The sequence below is a fragment of the Rhinopithecus bieti genome, unplaced genomic scaffold (assembly GCF_001698545.2).
Source record: "Rhinopithecus bieti isolate Rb0 unplaced genomic scaffold, ASM169854v2 scaffold_21703, whole genome shotgun sequence".
Classification (NCBI taxonomy): domain Eukaryota; kingdom Metazoa; phylum Chordata; class Mammalia; order Primates; family Cercopithecidae; genus Rhinopithecus; species Rhinopithecus bieti.
In genome coordinates, this window is record NW_016812332.1 from 4,982,916 (window position 1) to 5,009,889 (window position 26,974).

The 26,974-nt window shown below is 35.6% G+C and overlaps 1 protein-coding gene across 3 annotated transcripts in view; it reads left to right on the forward strand.

Annotated features, from left to right (window-relative positions):
• PRKD1 (protein kinase D1) overlaps positions 1-26,974 on the forward strand; it is a 366,194-nt gene that overhangs the window by 271,509 nt on the left and 67,711 nt on the right. For 2 of the 3 annotated variants that reach the window (XM_017895870.1, XM_017895871.1), the window contains exons 3-4: positions 991-1,122; positions 3,344-3,504. In XM_017895870.1, the coding sequence (XP_017751359.1) occupies positions 991-1,122; positions 3,344-3,504 (293 nt within the window). Of the gene's footprint in view, positions 1-990; positions 1,123-3,343; positions 3,505-10,802; positions 10,827-26,974 lie in introns of all 3 variants that reach the window. The other variant, XM_017895869.1, reaches the window with a different exon arrangement.

Here is a 26,974-nt window from a genome sequence, read left to right on the forward strand (position 1 = left end):
TAAAAGTCAGGCTTCCCCAGGTTTTCTAACTGCCAGGTGCTATACTGTGCAGCCTCAACCTCAGGCTTACTGCGTGCACATAGGTCTGGAAAGATCCACCACTTTCCATTAGGACATTGAGAAAAAAGCTAATCTTTCTGCTGTCTATACCTTTCTATTTCTTGCTTTGAGCAAGAACAAAAAAAGCACAAACCACTTTTATAATATAATAAAAAATATCATATGGAAAAATGTAATAAAAATGGATTTTAATATCCTGCATGAGTACCATACATAATAAGCAACAGTAAGCAACACCAAAAAGTTCCCTACAACATGAATATGGTTGATTAAGGTATATTTCTCAGAATGGACTGCAATTCACCAGCGTATGTATTAAATCCCTCTCTTTGGCATGTTGGTGAAGTGGCTGCTTGGTTGCTGCTCAGTCATGATTTAAATGCTTAGTTATTATACATTGCCCAAGAGTTCAAACAGCTCTATCCCTATATAAGGAAGCCACTCATCTTTTATATCTGTCTTTCAGCTGGACCTTGTAATGTACTTCTTCATGGTCATACTCAAGTATACTATTTTTCAGATCTGTCTGAATTCAATTCATCAACTTTTCATTAATATTTTTGAATACCTTTCTGGTTCACTTAAGTAAGATAAAAAGTAACATTTTTTAAGTATCATCAGGTATTTGTAAATCAGGTTTACTTATACTTTCATTCATGCTTTCTGCTAGTTTTTTGGCCATTTTTAAAGTGGTCTGAAACTTGGTCAAGCAGGAAGAGGAGAAGAGAGACGGTTGCTGTGCCACCAACTGTAAAACTGTGGCTGGGAATAATGTCTAATGGCTGAAAGTGCAAGCTGTGTTGCATCTTATCTTCCCTAACTTTGGCTAGAGAGTTATATCTGTATTGGCATATTTATTATCTTGCATACTTTTGATTTACAGATCAGAGTGCCTATTCGACTTACTTTTCAACATCACTATTTTTACAGCTTCTGCCACCTTTGAAGACTTTCAGATTCGTCCCCATGCCCTCTTTGTTCATTCATACAGAGCTCCAGCTTTCTGTGATCACTGTGGAGAAATGCTGTGGGGGCTGGTGCGTCAAGGTCTTAAATGTGAAGGTAAGTTATTTTCTTCCCATGCAAGTTAAATGTGTGCTGTTCTCCTATGTTTATCGCAGCAGAATTCACAATTGCAAAGATATGTAAAAGCTAAGTGCCCATCAACCAATGAGCGGATAAAGAAAATGTGGTACATATATACATATATATACGCACATATATATATGTGCATATATACACACATATATATACTTTTTTATCTACTCGTTGTTTGAGAAAATATGATTTTTTTATGTGTGTGCATACATAGATCTATCTATATATACACCTATATACATAAGTCTACGTGTATATATACACCTATTTACATAGATCTATGTATATATACACATATATACATACACACACATATATACAAATATGTATATACATTGGTGTGTGTGCGTGTATGCGCTCCACATTCTCTTTATCCACTCATTGGTTGATGGGCACTTAGGTTGATTCCATACCTTTGCAATTGTGAATACAGTTCACAATATGCATTATACACACACACACACACCATGAAGTACTACTCAGCCATGAAAAAGAACAAAATAATGTCTTTTGCAGCAACTTGGATAGAACTGGAGGCCATTTTCTAACTGAAGTAACTCAGGAACAAAATACCAATTTCTACATGTTCTCATTTTTAAGTGGAAGCTAAGCTGTGGGTACACAGGGGCACACAGTGTGTTGCAATAGACATTGAAGAATCAGAAGCAGGAGGTTCAGAGGTGGCTGAGGGATGAAAAACTACCTATTGTGTGCAATGAACATACACTATTTGGGTGACATCTACACTAAAAGCCCAGACTTTACCACTATATAATTCATTCATGTACTGAAAACCACTTGTACACCTAAAGCTAATAAAATAGTAAAAAATAAAAAATAATGCATGCTGGAGCTATCTGCTTATGTTGTGCAGTCTACAGTAATGTAGCAGTATCTCCCTCGGAAGTATCTTCCAGGCATTTAGGGGTACATGGATTGTCTTCTGTTCATTTCTTTAAGTTTCCTGTCTTGAACAAAGTCGGTCTGACCTGGGAGCCCTTATTCTCACATCTTTTCTCCTTTATCATATGGACATGTTTCACCCCTATATGATGCTCGATATTTTATCAGCCAACTACAAATAAAATTTGCCTAGTAAGTAAGTCAGAAATTGGAATAGTAGACATTGAATACACATTTGTTGAAATGAGCAGAGATTTGGGAAATTAAACCATCTAAGTTCACTCAGCTGTTGAGTCGCGAACTAGAACATGTACCTGCATTTCTGCACCAACAACATAGTTTTATTATAATGTGGAAAGAACACTTTGAGCTGCACAATTCAAGGTGCTAGGACACCATGATATAATCTTTAAAACTTGCGCAATTGTGCTCTATTCTCTTTGGATTGGGAGGGCAGGGATAGAGCTCTTTGAACTTTGACAAATATAACTGAGCATTTATTATGCAACCTACAAATAAGCTATCTGCAATTTCTGAACTTCTCTCTGTGAGGAGGGAAGCTAGGAGACAATGATCTGGAAGAAACTCTGCCTAAAATGTAGTTTTATGAAAATTTGTCTCTCCGGACTGCTGTGTTCTAAGTGATGGCCTCCAGCTACATGGGGAATATGAATAGTAAAAATATTGAAAGGAAACTGACACTTGCCTAGGTGGGAAATCTGTTTCCAATTATCAATCACCTACCATGTGGAAACCAGCATGTGAGGTACTTTATGTATCTTCTTAGTAATTCTACAAGGTTTTAGAATTACCTCCATTTTAGAGATGAGAAAACTGAGGTGAAAACTTCGTTCAAGGCCATGCAGACAAGCAAGTTATGGGACCCAGATTCAAATTAGTGTTGTCTAAAACTTGTGATGTGCTGTGATTAATATTCCTTTATGTGTCAACTCACATTTGAACTTGTGGCAGCTGAAAGTGGCTCAGATAATCTAATTTGAGTTAATTTCTATATCCCTTAAAGCCTAACTCTGTTATATCACAGAACATTTTTTTAAAATGATAACTAGTATAGTTCCTGAACTTGTGCAATAAGATCAGAATTCAAAACCCATTAACAAATGAGAAAAAAAATCAGAGAATATTCAATAGAAAATTTGAATTTACAAATACCCTCAAGAAAACAGAAGCTGTACTGTTTTTTAAAAATTCTACTTTACACTAATATTGAAATCACTTTTAATTTATGGCTCAACAAAATAATTTTATTTTCCCTTTCCAGGATGTGGTCTGAATTACCATAAAAGATGTGCATTTAAAATACCCAACAATTGCAGTGGTGTGAGGCGGAGAAGACTCTCGAATGTTTCCCTCACTGGGCTCAGCACCATCCGCACATCATCTGCTGAACTCTCTACCAGTGCCCCTGATGAGCCCCTTCTGGTAAGGCCTCCTGTTTACTCATTTCCCCATTTACATGAGAAATCTGTGGGGTGATGTGATAGCAATGTCAATCCAAGACAGGGCCCTAGGACGGAGAATGCAGCCTGGGTGTTAATGACAGTGTTTCTTCAGGGCTTGTGCTGTAGATTGGTCAGTGCCTCATCAAATATCCAACAGTTTTGAGTTTGCTTTTATCTCTGAGCTTAGGGTAATTGTAAAATATGTGAGGTTTTATCGTGGTCACAGGGCCAGAGCAGCACGAACTAATGTGTTAATGTTGCAAAACATCGCTTGTCAAAATTTGGAAACTAGAGAGATACAAAATGTTCTCTGAAGATTATTAGAGGAATCTGTGGCATGACTGAATATTTATTTTGAGAAGAAACTTGAAATTTGCTCTTGTGAAACCATGAAAGTCTTTATGTCTTTATTGCTTGGCATACTGGCATACATGCAGACTTATTGTCAAAAACTGATTGATATGTCCTGTGAGACAATTAGGACTTAACACTTTAAATATTTCCATTTGCTTTAGACTGTGTGTGTGGGGTGTATATATATACACATGCATGACGTGGGACGGATAGACTTGTGTGGCTTAAGGATTGTGTGTCTCTATTTTCTCTCTCTCTGGGAGTGTGTATTAATGGGATTGTGCATTACTAAGTTGTGCATCACTGGGCTATGCATGGCTGAGTCTGTGTCTCCCTGGGGTTGTATATATTTATATACACCCCACACACACGCACACACATCTTATGGATATGGTTAATATTCTTCTTTAAGAAAGTTAAATTTGGATTTTCCAAACATTCAAAACAAAATAAAAATTGTGGTAATTATGTGAATTATTTAAAATAAAAACACATTCTGAAATAGGCTAATAGTTTGAGGATATAAATTTCCCATATTTACCCCTCTATCTCCCAATGGATATTACAATGATGCTTTATAATCCTGTTATTGTAAAATCAATTAGGAAAAGTTTTGAAAATACTAAAACATTTAGGTTGAATAGATCCCTCTTGGAGTGGAGAGTGGTAATAAATTCTGAAGACATCTGTAAGAAGTATAAGAAGTTGTATAAATTACTTGTTTGGAAAAACTTTTTTGTGATCGTGATCTTTATATCACCAAAATTTTTTAAAGTGTCAGCCAGGAGTATAAGTCAAATGAATTATATTAATAATTAGGAAAAATCCCACACTCTTTTATAGGGCTCTCTTTTAGGAGTTTTTGTGTTTTCGGTACATCCTTAAGTGAACCTAGTTGGAGAAGGCAGGTACTAAATTTCACCAATAACTAGAAGAACATATTGTAACTTCGTACCTATTCAGAATGTGTAAGCGTGATCATATATTATTCTATAAAGTTCTATTAATTGAAATTATGATAATCTTACTGAAAGGTGCTTAAGTCAAAGTCTGTGTTTTAAAATAATCCTGTGTCATCTTCTCAGCTCAGAAGTTCTTTGAGTTTGAATTTTCGTAATTAGTGATTTTACAAGTGACAGCAGTTACTCTTGCTTTTAAGTATAGCTGCTGTGAGTCATGATGTTTATAAGATAGAACTTTAAAAATAAGTTTAAGAAACAAAATTGTAAATTATGCATATATGTATATAAATGTATAGTTTCTATATAAATCTAATTTAGCTTATGTAAGTATAATTTAACACAGATTTTGTGTTTTAAACCAACGTATTTTATTGCTTTATGTAACCAAATTATAACTACTAAATTATCTGAATTACTTGCTACATCACATAAAATGTTGAAATTAAATGGTGAATTAAAATTCTTGTAAAATGCTTAAAATCTATTTTATAAATACATATTTTTAAAATTAGACTTTAACTGTGTCTGTCAAGAATACTTGTAAAATTATGATCAAATCACATGTTTACTAAGTGAGAAAATATTGGAGCCACAAGGCACTTTTTAAAGCTACTGGGATGGGAGTCATAAGCTTTCATAATCTTGTATAAAATGCCTTCAGGTAACCTTTAAATGAGAAATGCCTTTGGAAGTAATGTTTGTGATACTATTTGACACACTGGTTCTCAGAATCGTGTTTTAAACACAGCAAAGCCCTTTGTGTCCTTATGGGGTGCCTACTTGTCTCTGTTTTTATCCAATCCCAGAGAAAGTAGGAAACATTGGCCCACCTTGAGGAGGACACATATTTACATGTTGCCTTTGTTCCCTTTCATGTCTTCACTCCTTCATACGGGAACAAAAGCACCCTGTTCGACCAAGGCACACTGGGAGTATCATGCCTATGTCCCTTTTCAACCCAATAACACCAATAACTATAGTTTAAAAGTTATAGTGGGTGCCTAATAGGTGATATTATGGCAATAATAGTAAAACCTTTGGGTTCTATATACATTAAAGAATAATTTCCATTTCCAAAAAGAATGATGGCCTGACCCTTGTAAAGATGGCATTGCTCATTAATGCCACTAGAACATCCATTTTGCAAATCTGCCATAGTAAGTATATTTTCTCTCATATATAAGAAAGTTATATTTTCCATAAATGATCGCCTATTTTGACTATAAAATTCCTTTTTCAGATACAGATTACGACATTGGTAATTCTGTTTGTTTATCCATTTGGGCACAGAAATTCAATCTCAGATTTCTCTAATGTTAAGATAGAAAAAAATATTATAACAGTATAGATCACATGACAAACTTCAACTATCATCAACTTTGGCAGTAAACTATCCATTATGCTATCCATAAAACAGTCCATCTTTTAAAAAATCCAAAATATGGTCAATTTATAACAGTTCTGTGGGCATGGATTTCTTTTTTTTTTTTTGTAAACTATCATCAGTATTAGAAGGAAACAAGAAACTCTCAGCGGATCCTTAAGTGGAACATATTAATACACTGTATCATTATTTATAAGTTTATTTATCAAATTATATCAATTTTATGGACTTTCGGGCAATTGTATAAGAAGTTAGTATTAGATGATTCTATTATTTCTATATGCTTTACTCATCTTTTTATTTTATTTACATGTGTTCTTGTGGTATTTGGGAAAAGTCAAAGCCAATTGAACCCACACCAGGCAAGAGTTAGTCTTAGGTAAAAAGTTATTACAATATAATAATCTGTTCTAGAACATCTATTCCTAGGTATAAAGGAAAACTTTAATCAGATAAACTGTCCCATGAGGGACAATGATAAAAGCCGAATAACATACGAAATAAAAGAACAAAACACTATTTGAAGGCGCCCAAGAGCAACCAAGGATATTGGATTTGAGTGATCAATTACAGAGAGGTCAATACACAGGGCAGCCTCCCAAAATGAAGACGTATCCAGCCCAAAATGTCAATAGTACTGAGGTTGAGCACCCCTGATGTAGAACAAACCAGAGAATTGCCAAACATATTATAGAGGTGCAGTAAAGACAAGGTAGCATTACATAAAGTTAAGTATAAAGTATTAAGGCAATGTGCTGTTACACAAAAACAGAAAAATTAACCGATGAAATAGAGTCCAGAAAGTATGTGCATACACAGACCAACTGATTTACGACAAGGGAAAAATTGCTGTGAGAAACGAATGGTCTTTTCAACAAACATTTCTGTGACCAATTGGATATCTATATGGCAAAGAAGAATCTTGACCCTATCTTATACCATACACGAAATCAATTGTAGGTAGATTGGAAGCTTCTAGGAGGTAACACAGAAAGTATATCTACAAGAACTTCGAGTAGGAAAACCTTTTTTAAACAGGATTTAAATCACTGATGACAATGGAAAAAGATTGATAAATTGGGTATCATTAAAACTAAGAAATTATTTTAATCAAAATGCCATTAAGAGAATAGAAAAGTGAGTGGGAGAAGACATTTTCAATACAATATATCATATAAAAACTCATATGCAGAGCACATAAAGAACATTTACAAAAAAGTTAGAAGACAGACAACATTATTTAAAATATAGCAGTATACTTAACCAGCACATTACAAGATAGACAATAAACAGGAAAATGTGCTTAACATCATTAGTTATCAAGGACTGTAAAGTTAAGTCTGTAATGACCTATGTCTGCATCAGAATGTCTGACATTGAAAGAACACCTGTTAATAACAAGTACTGGGGAAGATACTGAGTAACTAAATGTACATACACTACTACTGGGATTGTATATTGGCCCAAAGAACTTTGGAAAACTTGTTGGCAGTTATCTTGTAAAGCTGAACACATGCATATGGCATGACTCACCAGTTCTACTTCCAGGTATATATCCAATAGAAATATAGAGAGTCATTGACAGAAGGATATGTTATAAGATGTTTTTGACATCTTTATGCATAATAGCTAAAAATTAGAAACCAATAGTGGTGTAGTCATACAATGGATTGTATGAATGATACAGCCATGGAATTAGTGAACTATTGATTCACTCTACAACATTGTTGAATCCCACAAAATGATATTTAAAGAAAGAAGTCAGACAAAGGGTACATAGTTACGAATCCAGTATATGAAGTTCAAATCAAGCAAAACCAATTTATGGCAAGATACTTCAAAATAAAACTAAGGTGGGATGTCAACTGGGAAGGAGCAGAAGTGAGCTTTCTAGGATGCTGGCAATATTATATATCTTGATCTTGGCAGAGGTTACATGGGTTTATGCACATGCAAAACTTCATCAAGCTATACACCTAGAATGTTGTATACTTTATTCCATATGAATTGTACCTCAGTAAAAATGTTTTAAAATGATAATAACAATAGATCTCCAAATAGCAAGTTATAAAGTCATTGAGATTCTTCAACACAGGTCATGTGAGAAAAGAATGAAATTTTATATCATAATAATTAATACATTATGTTATAAGATTCCTATCAGTCAATTAAAGGAAAATGGAGCTATAAAATTTGCATTATTCAATAATTGGAAATAAATTCTTTGGGTGCTAAATTAAAAGTAATATGCCACATCATCCTGGGATACATTCTAGTATTCATTTACATAATAAACATTGTCACCTACAGTAGTTTCATCACAGATACAAAACTGTAATTATATGACCTTCATTTAAGGGAAACACCAAACAAAAACAAAACTGTGGTATAATTTACAACTAATTAGGAATGAAACAGGTCGCTGTCTTTTCCTTGGTGATTTAGAGACATTTCTGGTGATTCTAACTTGATAACAAGATGAAAAGATAGAGCTGTCTCTGTGTTTCTCAAAGTTTTTCTTAAAAATAATGGCCCCATAAAATATTCTGAAAAAAATATTGGTCAAATAAGATTAGGAAATGCTTCTTGGTCCATCCAAATATTGGGCATCCTAGAAATTATTATGCATAATTAAGGTTCTAAGAAGTCTGACAGTGGTGAAATTACTGTTCTTAAATCCACTCCAACATGGAACCCTTTTCTCATAAAACCCATTAATATTGTGTAGGAAACGCATGCACTCTGGGAAACAATAACTTAGAGGGATGAGTACATGAATGCATGTTACATAGACCATCTTCAAATATGAGCTGAATAGCATGCTGCTGAAGCTGAATTGTGATGACAGCCCAGAAAAAAGATATTCAGGGCTGCTAACTGGGGAAAATACATACACTTTGGATATCAGATATGTAGATGGCAAGGATAATATCTTCCTTTGGAAATGAAGAAATTGATTTCCTCTCCCAAAAAGCCAACTTTGCCATTTCTGCATGTGAATGTGCCCTAAGAGTACCTGCAAACAAGGTTATAATTTTTCCCTGAAACTCATGTTTGGTTATTTTCAAATGAGTGGTTGTTGCCCTTAAGCTCTGCACATGCTTCATGTCAATCCAGAAATGTGGCAGGTATTTTTTTTTTTTTTTTTTCGAGACGGAGTCTCGCTGTGTGACCCAGGCTGGAGTGCAGTGGCATAATCTTGGCTCATTGCAAGCTCCACCTGCTGGGTTCACACCATTCTCCTGCCTCAGCCTTCTGAGTAGCTGGGACTACAGGCGCCTGCCACCACGCTGTATTTTCTATTTAAAAATACAGGCTAATTTTTTGTATTTTTAAATAGAAATGGGGTTTCACCATGTTAGCCAGGATGATCTCGATCTCCTGACCTCGTGGTCCCCCTGCCTCGGCCTCCCAAAGTGCTGGGATTACAGGCATGAGCCACCACACCCAGCCTGTAGCAGGTAATACCGGATAACCAATCAGTCTTGGTAGAACCTCAGTCTAAATGCTCATGACTTTCCAAAGTTTCTGACAAAATGAGTTAGCTGCAGATTTCAAATGAGGACTGAGGATTCAAAAAAAAAAAAAAAAAAAAGAAAAAACAAACAAACAGATACTAGGATTTTTCTCAATGTGGGGTATTTTATTCAACACAACACTGCAAAAAAATCACATTTCAAAGCTCAGTCCATGCATTTTCGTTAAGAAAAACGAGTGAACATATTAAGGTTTTGGATTGGTTTTTAAGTTATCAGATAGATCTGCCCCAAAACAGGCTTGAGAGAACAGAGATGAAAAACAACATACTCAATTTAAGATTACCAGTTAAAGTTGTATCTACTTATTAAACTTGTCATATTTTTTCATTGACATTACCTCTTATCTTTAAAATCATTCAGAGTAACCTTACTGCTTTTGAATTATATTTCAACCTTGAATGGAATCAGATAGAAAATAATTATATGCAACAAAGATTGTAAAATGAACAAAGAATACACTATAGGCGTATTTTCCTCCTTAAAACTCTAACCCGCTATTGGACTTTCTAGGTTTGGAAACCACTGACTGCTACTGATTATTCATCAGCTTATTCTTGCTTGCAAGCATCTAACAACTTTGTATCATTTGATTACTTTGATGACCTTTTTCTTTCTTTTCCCATTGAGAATATGAATTATTGTGAAGAAAATCTAATCTTTCACTTAAAGGTCAAAAATGCTTCATTTTGACTGTAATTTATTTTCAATAAGGTGAAAGAACCATCGTTCATCACTGAGACCATGACAAGTAGAGTTTTTTTTTTTTAACATCTACCAACTCACAACTGTAAACTATTTTTGCAATTTTTACTTAGTGTCTATAGTTCCATTTAAATATTAAATGTAGTTTCCAACTCAGATTCTCTGTAGTTATAAAGACTGATTAGTATAACATTTTGCTTTTCTTTTAAAACATGCCTATATGAAACATTATTGAATAATGTGCTTTACTTTCATCCAATAACGTTGTTTTCCTGTCTTTTTCTCCTTTGATTCTGCACCTTTGCCTGCTTTTTGCTCTTACAACTTCATGTTTCAGTCTCCTGTGAGTCCTGGCTTTGAGGTAGGTACTAATGCTACCTGGCACTAGAAATTTGCTTCACTATCTTTTTCAAACCAGCATATTAGGCTGACATCAGACAATTGTCTGTATTGACTTTATGAGAATAATCAGGTCAAAGTTTAGCTCAAAATTCAACACATTGGCTCACAGAAAGCCCTCAGGTTTTCCTTGCTTTTGTCCTGTTATGTTTAACTTTTCATAGTCCCAATAAGCTGAAGGGCAATGAAGTCATTAGAGTAATAGAATTAGGTTTTTCAGGTCAAATTTTGCCCTGTGACTGCTTGATTTCGTAACATTGGTGTTTTTTTAATGAAACTGAACAGACATGTTGAGAATAAAGAAGACTACATCAGTCCTCACTTATGTGATGTTATGTTAAATGAATCTCATGCACATCGGAACTATGTCCTAATCCCAGGTACCACAGAGGCCTGCAAAGTGAGGACACCATCCCAGTATATTGCCTAAAGATGGCTGTAACTACTTGTTTACAGTTCCTGAACTTACCTTTCCAATAAAGGATCTTTCCATCCTTTTGTGTTATAACAATCTATTAATTGTTTTTTAAAAATGGTATACAAATGGAAATGTCAGTCTCTCAATCGAGACAGAAATTATATATGGAAAATACATAAATTTCCTTCAAAAAAAGTTTGTTAAGCCCCCCTCCAAAATTGGCCTTTTTTCTATCTTAAGCAATAAATGATATGAACATAGAGGAGAAGTATTTAGGTCAAGTATTAGAGCATACAACAGTGCTCTTCTTGTGATGGTTTGTTTTGGTCAGTTGACTTGTGAATGTTTAGTGTCTTTTATTTCTGTACCTTGTTCAATTGAGAGTTGACATACTGTTATTTTCCCTCGTGGGACTATAAATTTTAAATAGTATTATTAGTATCCATTCTAAGATGGATTTGTTAAGGTAACTCTAACAAAGGAAGCTAATGAAAACACAACCAGAACATGTTCTGGGTTAATTAAGATTGATGAGTCAGGATTTCTGATTCATAAGCTACAGGATGAAGACATCTGCTTCAATAATAGTAAATTCCTATTTTTGGAAAATTATTCTTATTCAAAAAGTGTCCTACTTAGAATAAGTCCAGTGTGAAAGCTAGGTGAGTGTAATTTTTATAGTCTTGTAAATTTGGTTTATAATTTAAAATGCCTTCTAGACATAATTTTAAATGTGAATTAGTATCTTTCCCTTCAAATAATCCTTTGGGCATAAAGCCAAAGAAGGACGGGAAACATTTTTCACTTCTTTCTCCCACATTGCAGTTGGGAACAGATTGCATAAAGGAGGACTGAAGAGTAGTCTGATTTTCTGTGCAAGTCGTACAAATTAAAAGCAACCAGGCCTTCACAGGCTAGCTCCTGATGGAAATAAGATGTGTTTTCAGCATGAGCTATTTTTCTTGAACTTTGTTTACGTCTAGTTTGTCAAAAAGATAACAGACTTTTCTCTTTATAAATGTCTTGGAAGAAACTGATGCATAAAATTCGACCAAAATTTCTTCAGAGAAATGTCTTAGTGACAGTTGTGCAAGTAGCAGAATGGTTAGAGAAACCTCGCCATTGCTCCACGTCCAGCATGTCCTGGTCAGTTTACGCTTTTATGTCTGTAACCCTGAGGTGCACAAGTATGCAAAAATAGATAAATTATCTGCCTTCATGGAGCTTGCATAGGTAAACCATAAACCAACAAGTAAATACAGTATATGTCTTTGTATAAGCTTCCTGGTATTATATTACAATGAAATATATTGATTTATGTAACCAATTTCTCCTCCTGTTTCCATTTTAAATATGAAAATAATGCAAAAAATAAGCATCTCTATGTATTTTTTGCATATTTGTAAAAGCATTAGTAAATTCTGAATGAATATTTATTTGGCCAAGCACAGTGGCTCACACCTGTAATCCTAGCACTTTAGGAGGCTGAGGCAGGCAGATCACTCGAGGCTAGGAGTTCGAGACCAACTTGGTCAACATGGTGAAACCCTGCCTCTACTAAAAACATACAAAAATTAGCTATGCAGGTGTCACACACCTGTAATTCCGGTACTCAGGAAGCTGAGGCATGAGAATTGCTTGAACCCGGGAGGCAGAGGTTGCGTTGAGCCAAGATCATGCCACTGCACTCCAGCCTGGGTGATAGAGTGAGACTGTCTCAAAAAAATAATAAAAATAAAAATTATTTACTGAATGAGTTAGTAGATAACATTATTATAATCCAAATAGGTTATACTGCTTTTTTAAAAAAATGTATAGTTATTCAAAAGTGTAAAAGTGGCTGGGCGCGGTGGCTGAAGCCTGTAATCCCAGCACTTTGGGAGGCCGAGACGGGCGGATCACGAGGTCAGGAGATCGAAACCATCCTGGCTAACACGGTGAAACCCCATCTCTACTAAAATACAAAACTAGCCGGGCGAGGTGGCGGGCGCCTGTAGTCCCAGCTACTCGGGAGGCTGAGGCAGAAGAATGGCGTGAACCTGGGAGGCGGAGCTTGCAGTGAGCTGAGATCTGGCCACTGCACTCCAGTCCGGGGGACAGAGCGAGACTCCGCCTCAAAAAAAAAAAAAAAAAGTGTAAAAGTTTACATTTTTGACTCTAATGAAAATGGTATATGAGAGTTTCCATTTCCTTATACTCTTCCCAACAGGTGTTGTCAATATTTTAAAAGGCTTTTCCTCGCTGCTGATTTGAAATACATATAATCTGTGCCTAACTATATATTTCTTTATTGGAGAGAATAAAGGCTTTTCATATATTAATTGACCTTTAGTGTTTCAGCTGTGGTGAATTGCCTTTCCCTTTTTCCATTGAATTGCTTGTTGGTTTATAGTCTTTATGTATTGTGACTGTTATCCTCCATCAATCTATGATCTGTATGTTTTTTATGTCTTTTCCCATATTGATTTTTTAACATGAAGAACACATATTTTCATTCATTCGCTTACCATATAGAGACTTAACCATATGGAGACATGTTGAAAATAAATCAACACGGCCAGATTAAAGATAATATTTTTGTCAAGCGATTGACGAGAGTGATCTTTTCTTGAGGTAAAAGAGCTGAAGTCAAAGTAGAAAATGAAGCAGAATTTAAGATATTGGATGACCTTTGTGACCCTAGGATATAATTGACGACACAGCATTTTTTACATGATGGATTTTTTAAAAAAATTAGATAGCTTTACTAAAGTTATCTTAAATGTTTTCAGTGACTTTAAGGTGTTATCCACTAATTTAGCTTTGAAGTTAGGAGACTCTACAGAGAACTTCTTTTTCTTGGAATTAAATGCTTCTAGCCTAATCTTTTTGGGTATTCTTAACATTCAGGCCACCTTACAGAAATTATTAGGAAATAAATCACTCATTCTAAAAGGTTTCTCAGTGTTTGACCATTTTATATCCTTTAATTTTACGAAATTTGGACAATATTCAGTTAACATTTTATGTGAGGTTGCATATTTTCTAAATAACAATTTGCCGTAAACTGCTATTATTTTCATACAGGTTTACTGACTCACGTGTAATTAAGACACGGATTGTACTAAAATGAGTGCTAGGCTGCATACGTTCATAGAAAATCCCCCCTCAAAAATGATTCATTTAGTTACTGTTTTCATTTATTTAAAAAATGAAAACAAGAGAATACAGCATTGCATTTTCTATCTATAATTAGATATGATCCTGATACATTTTATAATAGTCAAAGTAGTTTCTTTTCAAATATGCAAATAATGGACAAAAAGCTATTTCTTAACTATGATGATATTTACTGCCCAGGTGAACATTTTCCAGGATATTTTTCAGTGTAGCAAAGGTCTATTTAGAAGTAGAGACTTAACTCTTGTGTTCTGGAATTCCAGGAATCCTGGTGATTTCTCTGAATTAAAAAGTCATTTTTCCATTTAAATATGCGCCATGACACCCATGTAGTACATTTGCCAGATATTACAAATTTTCCTTTGATGATTGTATAAACTAGTTTTTCAAATTCACACCTGGGCAGTATGTACTTTCAGTGAGGAAAGATGTCCAAAAATGTTTTAACCAGAACTTCCCTGCTTCCTGAGACTATGAGCAGTAGTGAGTTTCTGGGGAAAGAGTCCTTTAGTAAAATGAATAAGATTGTGAGGCCTGCTTTGAGTTACTGTTACGTGATTTCATTCCACAAGCCTGGCGTATCATATATGTTCATTCTTAAGTTTGTTCATGCTCTGAACAAAACCTTGCAGATGTGTGATTGTAAATGTGAATACTACTGGAGAGTTCTTCATGAACCCTGCTGGGAGGGACTGGCATCATATACCAATTGCCCCACACTTACTAATATGTGGGTCTTAAAAGCAATCAGATTTTTAGTAACAACTCTGAAGGTCCTGTGCAACTCTCAGGCAAGGTACCATGACCTCCATATTACTCCTGACAAGACACAAAACAGAGCCTTCCACTGTTACGAAGCACAGGCATTTACTTAGTGGGCATCTGCATCCATCTAATATTCTAGGCTGGGACAGATTTAAGTCTCTTCTCCCTTAATTCCTGACTGCTCATAACTTCTGAACTGCTACCTGAGTAATATGAAAGAAAGGGCCAGGCACGGTGGTTCACGCCTGTAATCCCAACACTGTGGGAGGCCAAGGCAGGTGAATCACCTGAGGTTGGGAGTTCGAGACCAGCCTGGTCAACATGGTGAACCCCTATCTCTACTAAAAACACAAAAAGTTAGCTGGGCATGGTGGTGTATGCCTGTAATCCCAGCTACTCGGAAGAACTGAAGCAGGAGAATCACTTGAACCCGGGAGGTGGAGGTTGCAGTGAGCAGATATCACAGCTATTGCACTCTAGCCTGTACAACAAGAGCCAAACTCTGTCTCAAAAATAAATATATAATTAAATAATAAATAAAAATATGAAAAAAGGTTACTTATGTTCACTTCAAGAGTTTATATGTCCTCATAATGTGCCTACCCAGGAAAAAAAAAGAAAGATTTGTATAGAAGAAATAATAATGAGAAGGAGAGAGGAGAGTGGAAGATTGGAATTGGTGCTATAAATTAGACTTCTAGAAACTAGGGAAAATTCAGCCTCTAAAATATTTGTGTCTTTTCACAATATTTAGATACATTATTTTACTCAACCCCTTAGATATAGTATTCTGATACTTGATTTAATCTAATCAAATGAATTCCTTCTTGCCTTCTCAAAAAGAGTGATGATGTTGCCATTTTGATAATAAATATAGTGAAATGTAAGATGAGACAATGTCTGGGAATTATGAACAAATATGCCTCTTTCTCTAAATAGCCAAGTTTTAGTGGTATCTATTTTGTGTAGTCATGCACTGAAAATATCACTTGAGTGATATAATTTCATTGAGTGAGTGCTTTTCTGTATTTTTAAAACCCAAAGCTCTTTTAGGGGTGTGGGATAGATAGAGGAAAAAAGTCTCTTATCTTTTGTCTCTTTCTCTTTTGTGATTAAGTTGCATTAAAATCTAGTCTTTGGTCCTACCATGTTGTTTCAGAAGCACATGAGCACGTACACACAGACACACACAGCACTACCTGTTTGACATTGAGTGGTATGGGCTAGGATTCTATAATGTACTATTGAAGTAGAAAAATTAAAGAATTGATTGTCCTTGTGAAATAGAAAAAATAATAAAAAGTTTAGCTGTAATAGGCATTGGTGAACCCCTTGAAGTAAAAGTTAGAAAAGAATATTAACTGCCTTTCTGTAGAAACTGTAAGACACCTTATCTCTTTCCCACATATATTGTAAGGTCTGTAAGTTTCTCTTTTCCTTCTTGCTGTGCAGCTGCAAGGTCACAAAATAGATAAGCGTAAGTTACAAGATGTGTAAGCTGAATCTCAAGAATGTTACCTAATGATTAACTGCTTTTGTTCTTGCTTCTGTAAGCCTGATTCCTGCATCAGGTAGTTCCTGCCAAAAACTGCTTAAAAGGCAACTGCTTTCTTTGTTTAGTGCTCAGTCTCTCAGGACGCATGTCCACTAAGCCAGTATACACCTTAAATAAACTCTCCTCCACCGCTATTCAGTCTCTCTGGCCCCTTAATTCCCTGCAACATTTCTAGTGCCAAAACCCAGGACTGGAGATGGCAGATTTCCGCCTCCTTTGCCTGTGGGACTGAGGCCTTGGGACAGGGGAGACCTGGGAACCTTGGCGCCAACGGGAGAGCTTCAGCTCGAAAGGGGATGGGCCCTCCCATGTCCTGGTGCTCTTCGCAACAGCGCAACGGAACCCGTAAAGGGGATTCCTGGATGGTATCAGTAGCAGCACACAGACACCTGAACCGCGGTAAGGTCTGGGTCCTGAGGCAGGACCTGTCCCTAAGGACAGAAGGGAAGCCTGATCACCTCCAGGGGAGTGACAACTAATCCGACCCAGAGGGACTGGGGACAATAAGAGTGGCTCATTGATTTGAATGAAACTCACACCCAACAAGACAGGACACGAGAGTGGCTTGCTAAGTCAGTTAGGAAAAGAAAACTGGAGGTGGCGAGAGTGGCTCGCCACCCCAACTAGGAAACTGGAGGTGGCAAGAGTGATTCGCTACCCCAACCAGGAAAGGGAGCTGGAAACAGGAAAGTGTGTGAGTGTGTGTGATAAAGACAGTTCCAGAAGGAACCAACGTGAGGAGTGACATGTAGAGGGCTACAGGTCTCTTAGTAGAGGCTGTATGCTCTGAGCAAAGTGTAAGACCAACTGGGTCTGATTGGTCTAAAAAGAAAGGAAAAGTGACTGTGCTGTGTTGTTACTGGGAGGAAATGGGAGGAAAATCGTCAAAACCCACTTCATTGGAATGTATATTAAAAATCTTTGAAAAAGGCCGGGCGCAGTGGCTCAAGCATGTAATCCCAGCACTTTGGGAGGCCAAGACGGGCGGATCACGAGGTCAGGAGATCGAGACCATCCTGGCTAACAGAGTGAAACCCCGTCTCTACTAAAAATACAAAAAATTGGCCAGGCATGGTGGTGGGGCCTGTAATCCCAGCTACTTAGGAGGCTGAGGCAGGGGAATGGTGTGAACCGGGAGGCAGAGCTTGCAGTGAGCCAAGATTGCGCCACTGCACTCTAGCCTGGGTGACAGAGCAAGACTCTGTCTCAAACAAAAAAAAAAAAAAAAAAGGCCCAGCCAGTTTTATAAAAGACTTTGTGAGGCCAGCACATGGTAAACACAGCGTCTATAAGGCAGGCCCAGGGAAAATGGTTAAACTTGCTCATGTCCCAGTTCAAACCTGGAAAAAATAATCCCCAGATTCACATTTTAGTGAATGGTTCTTGTCTTTCGATAATTTCAAGACTCTAATAAAAAGCTTTATAGTTATAGTTAAAAGATGTCTATTTCTCCCTTGCCTTCTGCCGCTGTTAATCAAAAGTATCCGGTCAACTGCAGAGGCAATGGTAACAAAGCATACTACTACTCAAATCATGGCCTTAACCAAGTGCCTACCGGGCCTTGCCTCAAAGAAAATATGTACCCACTCAAAAAAAGCCAAAAAATTGTGGTGCTCTTTATTAAACATCATTTACACAGAGCACCAAAGGGGGGATTGAAGCAGAAAAGTTAAAGAATTGATTGTCCTTGTGAAATAGAAAAAATAATAAAAAGTTTAGCTGTAAGGCATTGGTGAACCCCCTTGAAGTAAAAGTTAAAAAAGAATGTTAACGCCTTTCTGTAAAAACTGTAAGACATTAATTAAACTTATCTCGTTCCCACATATTTTGTAAGGTCTGTAAGTTTCTGTTTTTCTTCTTGCTTTGCAGCTGCAAGGTCAAAAAATAGGTGAGCATAAGTTATAGGACATGTTTTTCCCAAGATGGGTAAGCTGAATCTCAAGAATGTTACCTAATGATTAACTGCTTTTGTTCTCGCTTCTGTGAGCCTCATTCCTGCATCACGTCGTTCCCGCCATAAACTACTTAAAAGGACACTGCTTTCTTTGTCTGGTGCTCAGTCTTTCAGGACACATGTCCACTAAGCCAGTGTACACCTTAAATAAACTCTCCTGCACCCCTATTTGGTCTCTCTGGCCCCTTATTTCCTGCAACACTATAAAGTTATCATTATGGGCCATTTTTGAAGGGAGAAGCTGTCGCCTTTGTGGCCTACTACTGTGTTTATGGCATACTTTCCCAGCTGTTCGATGTCTCCAAGGCAGTAGTAATCAACGCCACAGTCTCTTTTCAGACTATTTCATTCAGCTTTCCAGTGAGATCATAAACCCAGGCCAAGTCCCTGTCTATTCAGGCAAGGTCAAATACTATGGGAATACTTACCTCTAACATTGCTGTCCTTGGTTTTCCCACATAATCTGTTTACCCTCCATTTCACTTTCTGACACTTAAAGCCCCAAAGTAGAAGTTGATATGCAGTTATATTCTTCCTTAGTGGAAATGTACATGTAATTTGCCACAATTTTTGAACAGTTCTGGTGCTTTCCCTGCAATGGGTAGATCACTTAAGAAAATATCAAGGTTCCTTTACCTTTCATTTTGGTTTACTTGAAAAGAGTGAGGCAATATAAAAGTTAATGTAACTTCTACGATTACTTTAGTACTCAGCAAATCTAGATCCCCTTGTATTTTAGTAAGAGATCATATATATTATTACTTTGAAAGCTTTCACAAATTGCTGCAAACGTTAAGATATGGATTCTCCACGGTATAACACAGTATGTGTCACCGCTAAGCAGTGGGCACATATTTTTTTTACTTGCCCGGTAGCCACCCTTTTACTGTTATAAAAAGGTGTTGGTTAGCTTTTATTTATGCTATATATTTAGGATATTTGACAGGTAGCTCACGGGATAGAGAATCAAAATACCACCAAAAAACCCGAAACTCACACACCCTACTCTCTACTGCCTGAATTATAGAGCCTGGAAACGTGCATTCCTACATGAACTCCATTTCTCAAGGGTTTTCATATTTTTCTGTTGTCAAAAGAACTCTGTGCTGGAAAATCCCCACTCCTGTGTGAGAGGTCATATATTCATGTAGGTGTTGTTACAGATGACTGTGTGGGGTTTTTTTTTCTGTTTTTTTGTTTGTTTGTTTTTTGCTTCAGAAAGTAGCCTCAGACTGAGTGTTCACAGCGATGTTTTCCTGGCAGCAGGTTAGCTCATCATCCCTAAGTGAGATGGACAGTTTTGAAGTATAAAAAAGAAATCTCTGGACAGTTTGCAGATTGATGGGACTGAATTGTCCTGAAAGATTCTATCTATCTATCTATCTATCTATCTATCTATCTATCTATCTATCTATCTAGTTTTTGTGGGTACATAGTAGGTATATATATTTTTGGGTTATAGGAGGTATTTTCATACAGGCATGTGGTGTTTAATAATCACTTCGGGGTAATATCCATTCACTTCAACGGTTTGTCCTTTGTGTTACAGACAATCCAATTGTACTCTTCTAGTTATTTAAAAATGCACAGTTAAATTATTTTTAACTATAGTCATCTTGTTGTGATAGCAAATACTTGGTTTTATTCACTGTGCTGTTTTTTTGCACCCATTAGCCATCCTTCCTTCCTCCCCACCCCACACGCGAACAAAATTTTAATTACTAATAATACTCAACATAGCCATGGTATGGCAAGACTCACCTTGGGGTCCATGCAAATGTCTTTTCTTCAGGAAACCCCCGTTCTGAATGACCCCCTGCCTCCACCATGAATATGGTTTATCTTTCCTTCAAACTTTCATATATATATATATATGTGTGTGTGTGTGTATATGTGTGTGTGTATATATATATATATATATATATAAGCACTTATTCTTTGTGACACAGTATTCCAGAAATTGGTGATACAATGAGGAACAAAATAATAAAGATGCTGCCCTCCTGGAACCTATATTCTGTTGAAGGGAGACAATAAAAATCCAGTAAACAAATAGGTAAATGCAGTTGCATGCTGCATTAATGACTTTGGAGGAGACAGGATGATGTGAGAGAGTAATAGAGTATGGAGTGGAGGTAAGCAATAAGTTAGGTGGTGTGGAGGCCTCTCAGAGAAGGGGTCGTGGAAACTGAAATCTGAAGAATAAGGAGGAAACCATCTATGAAAAAGGGAAAGAGTAAATATAAAGGACAACAGTAATAACAGTTATGCTGTGCCTAGGACTATACTGGCTAGTAAACTAGTTGGGCACAGAGAATGTTATTTCCTCATTTTTGTATGTCCTGAAGCCTCTGAATTGAACTTTCAGGTAAAATTTTCCCCTGGAAACACTTGCTAAATGCGATAGATCCATCTCTATGGCAATAGGAGAGAACTCTCTTAAGCTGTTACTCAGCACTGTTCTTTGAGTGATAGTCCAAAATGCTAGATCTTGAAACTTCTGGAATAAAAGATTAACATTGGCTTGCGTCTATTTTTGCATAGTTATGCTAGTATCTTTTAAGCATAATAACACCTGAATAGGAAAGTAGGCAGCCAACTGAGTGATGTTTATGGAATAGCAGCCCTTTATTCCACTAGTTATTGTGTTCTGGAAAACATACGTGACTCAGGTCCTATCATCTAAGCACAGACAAGCTGGTGAGAAATCTCTTCTATAGGTCAAGGTTAAGGGGTTCATGATATTCTGCATTCCATTTTTGGCACATAAAACACACTACTATTTGATTATTCTTGTTGTCTTATTGCCTCTTTTGTCGTCCTTATTGACTAACTGAGAGGAAGAAAATACTTGCTGTTTTCTATATTAGCATAAAATCAAGGAATGTGAGAGCTGGGGAGGATCAAAGGAGAAAGGAATCATTGTTATCTGGAGCAAAACTACCTGAATTCATAGTTCTGCTACTTACAAGTTGTGTGATCTTGGGAAAATGATTTAATCTCTCAGTAATTCAGTTTCTTTAGGTGTAACATGGAGGTATACATAAATGAAATCGATGTAAAGTACTATAAAAATGGTTGTATAAAATGTATAAATAGTTGTATTTATAGTTTATTTATACATGAGGTATAAATAAATGAAATCTAAAGTGCTATGAAAATAGTTGTATAAAATGTATAAATAGTTGTATTTATAGTTTATACATGAGGTATAAATGAAATCCATATAAAGTGCTATGAAAATAGTTTGGCATATATGAAGGTCTCTGGCTGAACTAGATAATGATAGAAAACACTTTTTATAACCTCAAAGATCTCCATTTGAACTAGATTTAGTCCCCAGATAAACTGACAGGCACAAAGTTTTTAAATTTCTTTTTCAGTTACTAACATCTGGATCAAGTTATTTTATAACACACCTAGATTCCCTGCTTCTTTTGAAAAACTGAAAAATCCATCAACAATGGATTTACATGTTCACAGGGCAGCTGTTAGAACTAATTGAGCTGTAGCCATCCCTTTGACAGTGACACTGTCCTCTCCAAATTACTATAGTCTCAACCATTCCCCATTGCATCCTTGATGCTGAGGGCCACCCATTAATATGAACAGCCTATTAAGTGTTTGAGTTTGGTAGCGGAAGAGTTCTGCACAGATTATCATGTTGAAGTAGAGGCGAGGAGCAGGCAGGCAAGTACAGAACATTTGTAGTGGAAAACATTCCTTAGCCAGGTGTCCCCTCTTAAAACTGAAATCCTGTAAAGCAAGTATGTCAGTGTTACAGTTTATGTAACTTTAAATTGTAAAAATCTTTTAGTACAGTCTGTATATTAAATATTTCTATTGAAATGTCTCATGAACTAATCCTGTGCATTTACTTCTTGAAAACGTGTATTTATCTCAGGTGAAACTGCTTACTGTTTGTCATGGACATTGTTCTTCCATAGGAGCTTATTGTCAAACGATTCAGACAAATCCATAAAGAGATATTCGCGTGTATGCTAAAGTATTCTCTTTCTATTTCTCTTTAACTTAAAGGGAGGTTGTCTCCCAAAATCCAGACACAGTGAATGGCTGTAAAATGAATTTTAGTTAACACGTAGAAATATTTTAATAATGCACACATTTTTATTTGAATAATTTTTTATTGTCAAGTGACTTTTATCTCAGAGAATTTTATGTTTGATTTTTTACACAAGTGACAATAAACAAACCACAAGTAAAGGCAACTTGTCTTCTGTGTTTTCTAGCTTAACTCATGAAGAGAGTTCATTTTGAACTGCTAAGTGGAATATACCTTGTTGGGAAATTATTTCAGTCCTGTTAAATGTTTAAAGACGCACTGGCAGTTGGAGTTTCCACAATGTAATCTAAGCAATCATTTCCTGGGAAGGTTCCAAACTTGCTGAGTCATTAATTTAGCACCCTAGGTTAAAAAACAAATTCAGTCTCTAGAAGAGCAGGATACATTGTCTCTCTGAGTAGGTGTTCAGTGCACAGAGTTCCAGCTTTGGCAGTAATTTAAAATGAAACACTTGATAAAAGAATGTTAGAGATGCTTTGTGAAACCACAAACTTGAAAAAAATTGATCTCCATAATTTTTATTTTATTTAATCTCTATTCCTGGCTTTAAAATACAACTTTCATCATTATGTTCTCATATTATTTCCCATGCATGATGTATTAACTCTTACACTTCTAACACAAAAAATACCTTTATATTTGTCATTATATATAATTTGCCAAGTCAAATCATTTATATGCATCTATCTCAATACCATATTTTACAGTCATGTCAATTCTTACAGAAGTTCCACACCTGTAAGTTGATCCAAACTCCTCCAATTCATAGAACATATGGCTAATATAAAATATAAAATTTTAAAATGCATTATCTTACATGTGTTTCCCATAGTTATAGAAAACGAAATTTTAAATGTGCTCTTTAAGTTTTGAGCCATTTTTTTCTCTGAACATATTAATGAAGCAGAATAAAACAGACGTTCCAAAGCATTTCAGCTTTCCCTCCTCCTCTCGTTAAAAAAAAAATCATTCTGCAGATATTTCAGGTTCGCCAACTACATGGGGCCAAATTGGAATAGAAACTAAGAGTGAAAATTAATTTAAACACCATTTAGTTAACCTAATAAACCCAGCGAAACCTTCAGTAGTGTTGATGGGTAGGGAAGAATTTTCGCTTTATTGTAGTTAGCTTTAAAGAAAGGTGTTATTTAAAACTCTAAAGTACTGTACACATTGTAATTAAATATAAAAGTAAGGCAAGAAAATGTAGTAAGTTAATGAAGAATTTGAATTTTATGTATAATAAAGTTTTTATAACATATACACTTGGTACATAATGAACTCTCTTTACTTTGTATAATAATGCATTTCATGCAAAAATTTCCAATTATTTCTGTCAGCATTATGATTCAAATTACTATCTAGTTTCCTGTTGAAATTATCTTAAAATCCAGAGATCAATGAGATTTTTTTCAAAGTATCATTTCCTTTAAAACTATTAATTTCTGAATTTTTGCCTGCTCTGTAGCTTGAAATAAACATACTGTAATTATGCTTTATGGTGTACATGCCTTCACATAAAACTTCACATAATAATTGGAATTTTATGTTTTTGCTCAAAATAACAACTGGTTATTAATTATTAATGACAAAATGTGTCATTGATTCTGAAAATCTTTAAGTCTTAGTTTGTGATCACATCATTAGAAATACTTTTGCCAGCTGGGCGCAGTGGCTCATGCCTGTAATCCCAGCAGTTTGGGAGGCTGAGGCAGCAGGATCACCTGAGGTCGGGAGTTGGAGACCAGCCTGACCAACATGGAGAAACCCCGTCTCTACTAAAAATACAAAATTAGCTGGGTGTGGTGACACATGCCTATAATCCCAGCTACTCGGGAGGCTGAGGCAGGAGAATCATTTGAACCTGGGAGGCGGAGGCTGCAGTGAGCCAAGATTGCCCTATTGCACTCTAGCCTGGGCAACAAGAGCGAAACTCCATCTCAAAAAAAAAATAAAAAAAAGAAATATTTTTAAAGGGATGATGGCAGTATTACAGAAAGGGTGGTTCTTAAACATTTAGTTAATATTGATAAATATATATTACAGGGTAATGGCCTTATTCCATAGCCAGTTGGTTTTTTTAATAATCTGTTATATATCAACAAAGTCCTTGTTTTACATTTTTGATTGAAGGAAGGATAAAAACCCTATAAGTGCTTAGGAAATCATCAGATAATGACCCAGTTTTTCTTTTTTTGTTTTCGCACTTTAGATTTGCCTCATGTTAGGAAAAGCCCATGCAAATGTGTGTATATACACTCCCAGAAACATAGAATTGAATAATGAAAACAGAACTTCAGACAGCTTCTCCATGCTCCCTTTCCCAAGGTGTTTGTTATTTAGTAAAATTAAATGACTCAAAGAGTCTCCTTCCAGCGGTAAATCAATTTCTACAAGATAAGTTACTATGCATGTCCCCTGTGTCAAGATTGTAAAGCTTTACTTTTTCATTTAGAAATGTGGATCATATTGAAAATGATTACTTATATTTGGGGCTATAAGAAAAGATAATGATAAGTCTGATTGGATTGCTCTCTGATTTTGAAATTTAAAATGGCTTGAATGGTATGAGGGCACTATTTATTAATGCTATTAAAATCTTAATTTCTGACACTATAAATTACATATTCTGTGCCAAGGACACATGTGGCTGGCAGTGTAAATCTTATTATTGCCCCAATATGGGTGTAGTATAGTCTCTGGGCTACAGAGTGACAGCTAATTTCTTTTGCCTAAACTTGGAATATTTTTAAATTTCTTACATGATCTTGCCTTGAAGGTAATAAATGAAATAACCTCTCAAAAATAATTCTAGTTCTTATAGTTTATGGCAGCGTTTACGTTGGATGAAAAGAAAATACTCAGTTTACTAGATTCCCTCTTGCTTTTCTAATGAATTTGCACCATGGTATAGTAAATGTCAAACTGGCTCTGTTAGCACAGCCTTCAATTAGGTATCTGAAATTAAGGAAAGTAACTGAACAGTGATTTGTTCAGCTTTTCATAGGATTTTCCAAATCTGATAACGTGTTAAATCTGCTAAGAAAGTGTGACATCAGGTTATCTTTTATTCTGAGTGTTAAAACTTTTCAATGATGGAAAAATATCATTTTCATTTTAGTCTATGCTTAAAACTGGCCCATTGGCTACAGTTACTAGAGGACACTGGAACAGGGACGTTACCCTGTGGATTTAATTATTCTTTAATTCCATTGAAGGTATTTATTCAATGTATTCATGATTCTGGTTTGGCAAACCTTTGGCTATTTTTATAATCTCCCTAGACTTCTCTGCAAGAGTTGAACCTTTCCAGAATAATTATGCTTTACAGTTTTTCTTTATGGATTTATAATTGTGAATGTAGCTGTAGGCCTAATATTCCTGTGTAGAACTTCATTTCAAGTTTCTTTTCACTGTAGCTAGTGAATCTGAAAATAATAGTTTTCACTTTTGGTAATAGTATTTAACCTTTTGGTGCAGATAGGGATTGGAAGGGATAGAAATGTTTTGTAAATGTGGCTTATTGCTTGTCTTATCAGTAATCATTTAAAATTAGAAATTAACCGAGTGTGGTGATAAAACAAGGGCTCTGGAGGCAAACAAATGTAGGTTGACATTTTGGCTGCACTGTTTACTAGCATTTGACCCAGAAGTATCTATTTAAACTTTATGAGCTTGGATGCCTCAACTGTAGATAATAAGGCCTGTGTTTTAAGGCACCTAACACAGTTATTGCTATAGACTAGGAACTTAATAACTGAGATATGTAAATGAGATATATAATTATAACAACGGTTCAAAAGCAATTCGGTTTATCTTATTCTGATGATTCTAAAATACATTTATTCTGATGGGATATATTTATTCTCAAATATATCACAGGATATAAGAGGTACCATGAAATTATCCAAAAAATTGAAAACACAGTTAACTTTAGTTAATTTAATTTTTAAAAATCTATATACTGAACTGATTAAATAATTCCAAAATGATGGACAAGAGTGCACAGAGATATAATTATATCAAAAAATCCACTTTTATATTCCTTGTATAGTATATTAGTTCTGTTTTCAGTAATATAAATCTTTTGTTGTATGGCTGAGGAAAAATTTAAAATCATGTTTATTTTTTTTCTTTAGGCAAACCAAAGGAACTGTAAGCCTACCTTCCTTCCC